This window comes from Varanus komodoensis, unplaced genomic scaffold (assembly GCF_004798865.1).
Source record: "Varanus komodoensis strain SLA01 unplaced genomic scaffold, ASM479886v1 scaffold9, whole genome shotgun sequence".
Taxonomy (NCBI): domain Eukaryota; kingdom Metazoa; phylum Chordata; class Lepidosauria; order Squamata; family Varanidae; genus Varanus; species Varanus komodoensis.
In genome coordinates this window covers 9,841,645-9,853,339 of record NW_025336598.1, presented here as the reverse complement: position 1 = coordinate 9,853,339, position 11,695 = coordinate 9,841,645, and the positions used below count along the sequence as shown (strand labels likewise).

Below are 11,695 nucleotides of genomic sequence, written 5' to 3'. Positions count from 1 at the left end.
GCAGCAAATATGAAGATCAAGCTCAGTAGCAAGACCAGGAGATAACTTTTGAAGCTAGTTTTTCAAAGACCAGAAACTACCATTGTCTTTGCCTTGGACTGGATGGATCATCGCATGAAGTAGACAGCCATCCACATTTTTTAAGGTGCAACTTAAGGTGCAAAGTGTGATGGAATAATGCATGATTGCAAATATGGCCCCTACTCTTGTTAGGTAGCTAATACGGGCCGCAGTTCCTTGCCAAGTGTATACATGTCAGCAAACTGTGTGTAGGAAACTGCCCTACCCATGCTTGGGTATCTTATATTAGGGCTAGGTGCTGCTTTTCATATCACAATTTCTTGTATCGCAGTGGTTCACAATTCAATGTATTGCAGTGATTTTTGATAGTGCCCAAGCTAATGAAATGCTCACCATAATTGTTGATGCTCTTCCCCAAAGAATAGCTTTAACATCATTACTGGTTTGAACCCTGCAGTGCTGTGGGGAAGTGTTAGTATAACTAATCTCACATTTATTTCACCTTTGTTCTGTTTCAAGGTCCAGTGCTATGTGAAAAAGTTGTGTGCCTTTGTGTGTGAAAATGAGCTGCTCCCTTCCCCATTAATAGGGAGTACCTCATTTTAACAATGCATAGGGAAACAGACCTGTTCTGTCTGATTAGCTTGCGAACAAGGTAGCATGTGTTAAAATTTCACAGGAGACTACATACATTTCACACTGTTGTGCTACTTCCTCTTGGGGCAAGATGACACTTATTAAGCAGCTGTTTTCTCTTTTTTTGCTAGAGATGGAGTGCTAATCGAGTCCTGTGAAGAGCTGCCAAAAAGCATTTAAATGGGAATGTACATTCTGGAGTCAGCAAAGGACTAAGGAGAGACTGTCACATTTCACTTGATAAATCCTCTTGCTGCTAAATATATATATATATGTGCTGAAGATTTTATTTCTCCCCTTCCCCTTCTACCTCGTTTTATGCATTTTGGCTGGCCATGGCTGGGGAACTTTATATACTACTCCTTTTATTGCTCTGTGGAAGAACAATTTCCGAAGTGCAGCCTTTATACCAACCGCCTTCTGAAACTTTGGATTTTGGGTTTGTCCCTGCAAAGACCTATGATACCAACGCATACCATGAACCTGGAGCAATAGGGATTTTGTTCCGAATTGTTCATGCTTTTCTCTATTTAGTGCAACCAAATTATTTTCCACAAGGTACGTATCTGATATTAAACTTTCCTCTAAGCATATGTAGGGGTAGATACTTCAGTCTGATGTGGCAAGTGTGTATCACAGACAACCACTTTGCATTGTTTGTGGAGGCTGGGATGACAGGGATAAGCACTGTTTTAGATGGAATTATGTACTCTGCCAAAAATAATTTTTGGATTAAAGCAACTGCAAAGATGTGGTCTTACCAAACAAACCAATCAAAACAGTCCACATCTCAGATGAAAAAGTGTGAAAGAAACACACTAGACTCTTGAAAGTCAGGAGTTCACAAACAACTTTGTCTGGGTACTCTGACAAAGTTTGGTGGGCACAGGATGGCAGTTGTGGAGAACAGGGCTAGTGAACAAGCTGTTGAATATTTTCTGTACTGGTGTGGGGCAGTCTCACTCTAGTGTGTGTGCATGGAGGAAATAGAGATTCTTATGCATGTAAGTATGATTCTTTGAAAAATCATTCCTTAATATACTACAGCTAAAGATAGAGTTAGCAATCCAAGTATAGTAGAATTAATTGAACATAGCACTGCTGCCTTCTAGACTATGAGTTCTAACTACCTTTGTCATGTTTAAAATGTTACATTTGTTCACATCCCATTATATTCTCCTGTGTGGACTTTCCAGTGATCTCTCATCCAGATTACCAATAATTTCTTATCTGCTTATCCTTAGCAAGGTTGCAGTATTGGATAAGGATGTGTGAGGAATCCAGTAAGGGGGTGAACATCTGATGGATTTTCTGCTTGGCCCTCTGTCAGCCCTTTGCTGGCACCAATGCACTGTGGTGTGAGTCAGGCCAGCTGTCGCGATCTGTGCTTCTTCCAAGCAGTATCAGCTTCACCAACAATACTTTGCTTACTTATCTTTATTGTTACACAAGAGTCTCTGAGCATACACAAAGTGCAGTATTGAACACTTTCAACCATTCATTTCCCAAAGCTCTCTTTATGAACCCTTCTGAGCCTCACCCATAGGGGTTCGCACTGTGAAAAGGGGCACACATCTCCTGTTCCCATTGTGCCCCTAATTGGTCTTCCCTCCTGTGATGATGGCAAGCAACCAGGCCTACCTCTTCGGGGGGGAGGGGTCGAAATTCTTCACTGGGGAGACTTCCCATTTCAATGTCTCCTCCCTCAGGCTGTAATTCTTCAAGGTTCCCCGCTGCTGCCTCTTGTTGGATTTCAGAACCTTGGACCACAGCTGGAGTCTGAGCCATCTCACACTCAAAATGGAGATATGAACCATCAGTACAACTGGCACAGGGAGTCTCCCATGAGCATGCCTGAAATCTGACAGGATGTGCACACACAATACCAACTCATGGTCTTCTGTCTCTCAGACAGACTGCAATTTGCACATATCTTAGACTGCTAATAAAATTTGCACAAAGGAGCACCTGAAAAACTATGTGACTTTAGAACAATTTGTGCAGAATTTTGGGATGCTTATTTGTGCAAATTTCATTTGCAATCTAAAAATATGCACAACTTGTATGCTTTTTGCAGAAGTCCCCCTTGACCTGGCCTGTTCATGATCTTTGCATGGGAAGCTGGCAGAAGTTCCCATGAGCTCAGATATGCTAGATTTCCCTTTTTCAGTACATCCCTGTGGAGCCTTCTCAGACCTTTCAGTGGGTGCAGAAGTGCAAGAATCATTTGATTGAAATGGATGAATTTGAAAATTATTACTGTTGATCCTCTTTCCAATACCTCCAGCTGATTTTGGGGCTACTTGGTGAGTCATTGGAGTCCTGTGATTAGCTGTCTTGGTGCCTCTGAAGACCAGCTGCCTCTTTGTGCTGCTCTCCTGATCTAAATGCCCCAGCCTGCTCTTTACCCTCTTAGAGGAAATGACTGTACTTGTAAAGGGGAAGAATGCTGCTTGTGGAAGTGGTAATTAGATTAGATTAAAATGGCATAAGGGATGCAGGTCAACTCCTTTCCACAACCGATCCTCAGCCAGTTCAGAGAAGTATGTAGTTTCAGATACTTGTTCATTGATTTCAGAATTTCTTCTAGGTCCCTGGGTGTTCCCTTGGTCCCTGAAAACAGATTTGGAAGCTGCTTTCTCTTGGTGCTGCTTTAAAGTTCCCCCACAGATCCTGGAATGCTGAGCAGGGGCAGAGGGGAGTGATGCACACCTTTTGATAGTAGCCCAGTGATGATCCTGAAGTTTTCTCTTGTTGTCTCTTCCTCTGGCTGTGCTGATTCACAATATGAGAACCTGTGAATTGTATGCTAGCAAAGCCATCACCCCCAGCCTAGCATGAGAAATAGCTCAACATAGCTGGAGGGTGACTGGGGAAGGCTGTGCTAGTTTAAAGCACAGCTTTGAGAGAAATGTCTCTTCCTTGCTTTTGTGCTTCTAAAATACCTTGCAGGAAGGGTTCTGAAATCTCAGAGTGCACTAACTACCAAGCATGGACAATCATGCAGTGGAGCGGATATAGGGGGATGTTCTTCCCAGCAGTGCAGGTTTGGCAATGCATCATTTTGGGTGACTGTGCTAACCATGGAAGCTCCTTGTGGAGAACAGTCCAGGTGGAGAACAGTCAGGAAGGCCATAAAGTTCCTTCCATGTCTGTCCTGTTCTGTGGCTGGCTAATTTTTAGGAAACTGAGTTAATCTATTGTAGTCCTCATGTCAGTGTGGGATTAGTGGTCCCAAACCATGATCCTCAGGATGTTCCATGTTCTTGCCTACTGGACTGCCAGTGAGGTAGTGGGTTCAAGTGGGGTGGAGGTAGACATCTTTCAGAAGTATGAGCTTAGCATAAACAGTTCTGTTATTTGTGCATTCCACTTGCAGCCATTTCCTAGTTTTCCTTGAGTTTTATTGTCCTTTGTTTATTCAGGTGAAATTCTGTATCATTTGCCATGATTAGCTGCTTAAAATTTCTTCTGGAAAGTATTACAGCCATGCCCTGAAAAGGGCATAATGACTTTCTATCTCGGACGAGTTCGATAGCAAGCTCTGCCAATATTGCAGGGAAGGTTGTTTTCTGACCTTGATCCTGTGCCTTTAACAGCAGCCTGGCATTTAGGAGTATAGCTGACACTTTTCTGAGCGGGGAGATTAGCAGCAGGTAAAGCTGCTCCTGTTCATTTGACAAGTTTGTGTTATAAAGGCACAAGCGTGGGGCTGGTTAAACAAAGTGGCAATCCTTATTGCTGTGAAGACCTAGATTCAAAGAAAGAAAAGCAGTTATTCCCAAGGACCCTTTCTGCTCTTTCCTGAAAAATGCACAAATTAGATTATGAAATAATGTTCTTCTAGAATGCCAGAAATGGGGCATTACTGAGGGAGTCCTCCGGCTAGCAGGAGGCTAGCACATCTCCCAGTGACTGCAAGGAGTGCAGTGCGCAGTATCCAGAATGGGTCAGGTCAGCAGAGCTTTCAGAAGGGAGCTCCACCAACTTACCTGTCAGGTGGTTTCCAGGATTACTTTTGGACATGCTAGGCCCTGTTGCACAAGCAGTGGATCCTGACAGCACAACAGAAACAACAGGTGTGCAACAGCATCCTTGACTACTGCAAGTGTTTTAAACAAGTGTTACCTTGTTTGTATATAACAGCAAATAGTGCTGTCCTTTACTCTTAGAATGTTATATGAATATAATGTGCATTCTTGACAGGATGTGTTTTGTTCACCAGACCTGGGCTTCTGGGCTTGTTCTAGTCAATAATAAAGTTCCTAATTATACCTTGCCATAACTGAGGGGATATGACCTCAGTTTTTATGTGTGTGAGAGTGTGAACTCCTTCCACAAAAATAAACCCTCTATACCTAAAAGAATCTCAGAAACCTGGATTGATACCAACACTAGATACAATTTTTCAAAACAAATGGAAGTTAATATGCTTATCAATGGGAATTATTTACACAAGGGAATACAATGACACTCTTCAAAAATAAGTTTCTTAAATATTGTTGGCTACCAGATTTCCCTGAACACCAACCCAATCAGTTCCTCACCTATGGGAAAAGATGTTGTCTCCCCCTGCCTTGAGATCTTCCTGCTTTGGGCTCTTGGGGCGATTCACATGTTCCAAGGATTGTGTGCTGAGGTTTCTTCTCGTAAGACATATAATAGGACCTTAAAATGTGTTAGGAATAATTTGGTTTGCTCATAAAATTATAAAGCTTGGCATGTTGAATCTAAAAGTATTGCTTATTCAGACAAAAAGTGAGTTTACTGAGTTTACTTTTTAATGTTTTAATTTTTAATAAAGTTTTTATGAATAAAGTACCTTATACATGATGCATGTTATGTGTCTAAATTAACAGAGACTTTAGATCTGTAAATGTTACTAAAATATACAGGACATTTGTCCCCAAAATGTCAATTAATTTTCTTGGAAAAATGGTGCTTTTACACAGCTTCAGACTGTATATCACCATGTGCAAGGGCACACTGTCCATCCAGTCACTTCTGCAAGCATAATAATAAACAGGACCTTTTCAGGCCAGAGAAGTTTTGTGTTGCATTTGAACCCAGACTCCTGGCCTATCTCCCTTCTAACAAGTTAGATCTTGAAGACAGGATTTAGATCGGTAAAGAATTTAAAAATAACTGTAGCTTATTTTTCCTCCACCACCCCCATTTCTATTTTTAGGGTTTTCTGAGAATTGTACATCTCTGCTTCATCCAATCCTACTGCCAGGGAAAACAATGTGGCAGCATGTGCTAGCAGATTTGTATGTTGCCATACATACATACGGACATGGCATGTGCTTTATTTGCTGTTCTCCTCCATTTTTAGGCATAAGCAGTCAATTTGCAGCATGGGTCAAAAGCTTATAGTAATAGCATTGTGGGGGAGGGATGCACATTTGTTGTTGTTGTTAGTCGCGAAGTCGTGTCCGACCCATCACGACCCCATGGACAACATTCCTCCAGGCCTTCCTGTCCTCCACCATCCCCCGGAGGCCACTTAAGCTCACACCAACTGCTTCAGTGACTCCATCTAGCCATCCTCTGCTGTCCCCTTCTTCTTTTGTCACCTATTGTGCCCAGCATTAGGCTCTTCTCCAGGGAGTCCTTCCTTCTCATTAAGTGGCCAAAGCACTTGAGTTTCATCTTCAGGATCTGGCCTTCTAAAGAGCAGTCAGGGTTGATCTCCTCAAGAACTGACCGGTTTGATCGCCTTACGGTCCAAGGGATTCGCAGGAGTCTCCTCCAGCACCACAACTCAAAGGCCTCAATCCTTCTGCGCTCAGCCTTCCTTATGGTCCAGCTTTCACAGCCACACATTGCAACTGGGAAAACCATAGCCTTGACTATATGCACTTTTGTTGGCAGGGTGATGTCTCTGCTTTTTAGTATGCTGTCTAGATTTGCCATAGCTCTCCTCCCCAGGAGCAAGTGTCTTTTAATTTCTTGGCTGTAGTCCCCATCTGCAGTGATCTTGGAGCCCAGGAAAATAAAATCTGCGTGGTAAACCCCAGGTTTTGCATGCCAAAGTGCCTTGGATCTGTGCTTAAGATCTCCAGATATAGCTGAGAGTTTGCTGTGTCAAACCCCAGAGGGCCATTGCTGGTCAGAATAGAGAACCTCAGGAGGAACTATTGTCTAACTCATTAGAAGGCAGATTCCTATGTTCTTATATAGCTGATATGTTTCATCAGTTTCTATGCATGGTGCTGGTGTTACACTTAATCACAAGCATCTCTTAAACACCTGTGAACCATGGTTTGTTTATTCATTTAAAATGCATTCTTAACCAAATATTTTTCTCCAATAAAGCAGCTGTATATAAAATTGACTTTGATGCATGCAATGTCAAGCATTTAAATTCAATTAAGAATAATTTAGGAGCAGCAACATGCAATTTTATAATGCTTTCAGGAGGACAGCAAGAGGTGGGAGGCTTTACAAATAGCTGCTGTGATCCTTTAGTTAGGACTTGTGTACATATCTCACCATACACGGTACTCAGACCCTTTTAGCACAATAATTAATATATGGTATAAGTTGGGGTAAAATAATAGAAAATGTTCAATGGTTAAAACTATGACTAAATTTTGAAGAATAGAAAATGTCCATCTAACAATAAAATAGTCTTCCTGTCTCTAATTTTCCCCGCTTTAATTGAGTTGTGTCCATTTGTGAAGTTATTTCAGTGCTTCTCAGTGGCTCATAACAGCTGAAATAAGTAACTTTATAGGGGACTTAGGTTCAAACAATACAATATATGGATTTCATTGATATTTTTATTTATTTAAAAGGTTCTTGTACTGCTCTTCATGTAAAATGTCACAGGGCCCTTTTGTCTCTGTTTTTCTTTTATAATGTATTCATCCGGTGTGGTGAGTGGTTAGAATACTGGGCTGGGACTTGGGGAATCTTGTAGTCTGCACTCAGCCATGTAGCTCACTTCATGACTCTGGGCTAGCCTAAGTTACTTTACATGCTGGTTATTATTACTATTACATTGTATTTCCTTACTGCCTATAGCTGAAGCTCTCCGGGCAGTTCACAACATTTAAGTCACCCATCCATATTTCAAGCAGGCCTGCCCCTGCTTAACTCCCAAGTATGAGGATAACATGGAAAGGAGAAGGCGACTAATGTAAGTTCCTTGCAGGGGAAATGGAGTGATATAAGTGTAATAATAGAAAATTAGTCTGGGAATACTACAAAATATGAGCATAGAAGAGCAGGTGTGGATTTGTTCCATTTGATATTTTGCAGTTCAGAATCCCTTGTTTAGGCTGCTTTGTATTAAACCATAGACCCATACATGCTTGCTAGGGAATATGTAGTTGGAGCCCTAGGTTTGCATCCTGAATAAAACATAAAGAGTAGATTAACTTGCCATCTTAATTAGTTCCTTGAGATGCTAAAATGTAGTAAATTGCTAAAATATATTAAATTGATATTAGGTCTTACAGCTTCTTCCCTCTTTGCTTTTATGAATAACCAATTAATCGCTTTGACTGCTGTGAATAAGAGAAGAACTCAATAAGTGTAGATTTGAGACAGAAGTGTGAAAGTGATAGCTACTGGATATTGACTTTACAACTAATTCTGTACCTTACCTGGGCAGGGGGTACGTGTGTGTGTGCAAGAAAAGAAAGTTAGTTGGTGGAGTTCTTATTGGCTTCTTTCCCCTCCCCTCCCACCAATTTGCTCATGTGGATTTGAGTAATACCACTTAATTAGCTAATCCATAATCTCTCTTGCCATATGTTGCTCTGTTCCTCATTCTAGTATTTTAGGCATATGCAGAGTTTTTGGGATTGCTTTATAAATAAAGTTTAAAATGCAGTTGGTTTGAGCAGTGACAGAGGCCTGTTCATTGTCCAACTCCCCAAAACTCAAATCTCAACTAAGGCCCTGGCAGAGAGAATTTACAACATTGGAAGACTTGCCACTGCTTAAAGGCAAACAATATTTCATGCAAGTGGCGTCTCCAGGGTGACCGGAGAAAGGAACCATCTGGGATTCTGTCTACTTTGCCAGGGCACTAAGTACGGTCCATTGTGCTCTTTATTTTAGATTTCTGTTCTAGACATGATTTTGTTTGTTTATAACTTGCTTATCTATTACAGTAATGATCAGCAGAGCTTTCCATAAAATAAAGAACACATGTTAAAAGCTAACAACAAGAGCAAGGCATGAGTAATACAACATGAAGTTGCTTTGTGTGTGCTGTGCTTAAAATATTTGCTTGACAGCCAATTGAAACTTAATGTCAAGAAACATGTCAACCTGTATAAATTATGCAGACTGAATAAATTTAAGATTTTTTTCCTGTTTTGGATATTTGTAGATTTTCTAACAATTACATAGCATGTCCCTATGATCAGTCTCAGAGTAGAGGACTGGAGAATGGCCAGTGTAATTCCATTTTCCAAAAGGGATCGGGAGGGTAGGGTGCTCAGGGAAATTAGAGGTTTGATGTCTATTCCCAGTAAATGTATTTATTTATTATTTCAATTTATATGCTGCCACATTAGCCCACACTTGACTGAAAGCATTATTAAAAATAGCACTGGTAAGTATATGGAAGGACAGGGCCTGCTAAAGATGAATCAGCATGGCTTCCACAAATGTAAGTCATGTCTCACTGTCCTTATAGAGTTCACCTGGAGTGCCAGTCAATATGTGGATGAGGTTTACTCAGATTTTATTTCATTTGATTTCTTTACCATCATTCTCCAAGAAAAGGCACTCAGGACACCTTACAGACACAATAAAATCGATAAAGCAATACATTAAAATCAGAAAACCTCATTATAGAATAAATAAACAGCATCCAACCCAAGAAACTCACTTAATGGCAAGAGGCCTTCTTGAAGAAAGCGGTCTTTGTGTGCAAGTGGAGGGAACATAGCTTCCCTACAGAAGGAATTCCATAACCTTGGACACAAAGGCCCTCTCTTGGGTTGCCACCAAGCACCCCTCTGAAGACTGTGGTCTTGAAAGAAGGGCTGCTTCAGAACATCTTAAGAACTGGCAGGTCTGAATGGAAGAAGGTGGTTTGTCAGAAAGCCTGGGTCCAAGTAGTATAGTGCTTTATAGGTCATAACCAGCACTTTGAATTCTGTCCAAGAACAGATCAGCAGCGAGTGAAGCTGCTGTTACAAGGGACTCACAGGCTTCCTGTGACAAGCCCATGGTCAGTGGTCAGGTCACAGCATTCTGAACCCGCTGGCTGAAGTTTCTGAAGGCAGCCCACGTACAGCAAGTTACAGTAGTCTAAATGGAATGTAGCTAAGGCAGGCAAGATTGTGGCCAGATCTTCCGAAAGGTGTAAATTCCAAAAGTTCTTTGAGAAAGTCCAACACCTGAGGAAATTTGGCCATTGTGGAGTACGAGGAGAGACCCTCTGATGGATCAGTAAGGGTTAGGGTTGGGGCTTGGGATGAAGTATAGAAAGCTGAGAGTTGGAAGAAATGTTAACTTCTCCCAGGAGATGGACTTAAACAGTGGTACCCCACAGGGATCTGTATCGGGACTAGTGCTTTTCAGTTTATTCATAAATGATCTGGCACTGAGAATGAGCAGTGAAGTGGGTGGATTTAGTGATGGCACTAATTTATTTTGCATGGTTAATATATAAAAGTATTGAGAAGAGCTCCAAAAGGTTCTCTCCTCATTAGGAGAATAGGTATCAAAACAGCAGTTGTGGTTAAAGGCAATATAGGCAAGGTTAAAGTGATGCATGTTGGAACAAAATATCCCAAATGCATATAAACTGAATAGATCTGAGCTAGGGGTGACTGACCAAGAAACAGATTCAGGATTGTGGTGGGCAGCTCAATGAAAATTTGAATCAAATATGCAGCTGCTGTGTAAAAGGCAAAGCCCCTGTTAGTCATGGAACGGAAAATTAAATTATTAATATAATACTGCCCTTACAGAAATCTGTCGTGCAACCACACTTGGAATACCGGTCTGAGCAGCATACTTAAGAAAAGATATTGTAGAGTTGGAAAGCATGGAGAAAATAGCAACCAAAATGATTCACAGCTGGGACAGTACTGCTTTGAGAATAGAATACCACAGCTAGAAGCTGAGTGAGAGCAAATGTGATAGTGGTGTACAAAATTATGCCTGGTGTAGAGATCGTGGATAGAGAAACACTTCTCCCTCTCTCATAATACTAGAACCTGTGTCATCTCATGAAACTAATTGGTGGAGCTTTCAGGACAGTATTTCTTCACACAACACCTAGTTAAATAATTGAATTTGCTACTTGTAATGGAGATTGGATACCTCAATGAAGGGTAAGGCTTTCAGTGCTACCAGTGCAAATGGCGATGTATAACCTCCTGTAGTGGGACAGTATGCTTCTGAACACCATTTGCTGAGAAGAATGAGCAGGAAGGCTCTCTCTCTCTCCCTCTGTCTCTTTCTCTCTGTCTCTCTCTGTCTCTCTCTCTCACACACACACATAGGCTACAAAGGGGACATCCTGCAGTGGACAGTTTGTGTTTTTTACAGGGGTGGCAGGAGGGTGATTTTAGGAGAGAAAGCGGCTGGATATGAAGGTTTAAATTTCTCCATCTACTCATGCTGCTTCTGAGCTTGTTGAAGGTCTTGCATGCTTATTTAAGGTAAAAAGAAAAAAAAAAAGAATCAGCTGCACTCTGTAGATCTAGCGTAGTTATAGCTTATATGCTTTTTGGCGCCAGGTCAAGACCTTTTTATTTTTCTGTATCTTTAATGTTTTACATTTTAACTATGTTTTATGCTCGGTCGTGGAGTATTTTTGTATTATTTGGGTTTATATGTATTAGGGACTGCAGGTGGCACAGTGGTTTAAACTTGTATTAAATGCATATGTATTAAATAAATATGTATTTATTGGATGTTGACTTGTAAGCTGTCCAGGGACCCGCAACATAATTGGATGGGGTGAAAATACCCAAATAAATAAATAAAATAGTTAATGTATTCACTCGTTTAACTGTTATTTTCCTATATTGCAATTTAATGTTTGACAGTGTCACCTAGG

General features: G+C 41.1%; 1 protein-coding gene across 1 annotated transcript in view; it reads left to right on the top strand.

The window, feature by feature from the left end:
* Positions 1-876: 876 nt before the first annotated feature.
* The window catches only part of PROM1 (prominin 1), an 86,130-nt gene continuing 75,311 nt past the window's right edge, over positions 877-11,695 (top strand). The window contains exon 1 of the mRNA XM_044418365.1: positions 877-1,215. Coding sequence (XP_044274300.1) covers positions 993-1,215 — 223 coding nt within the window. The 5' untranslated portion in view covers positions 877-992. The remainder of the gene's footprint in view (positions 1,216-11,695) is intronic.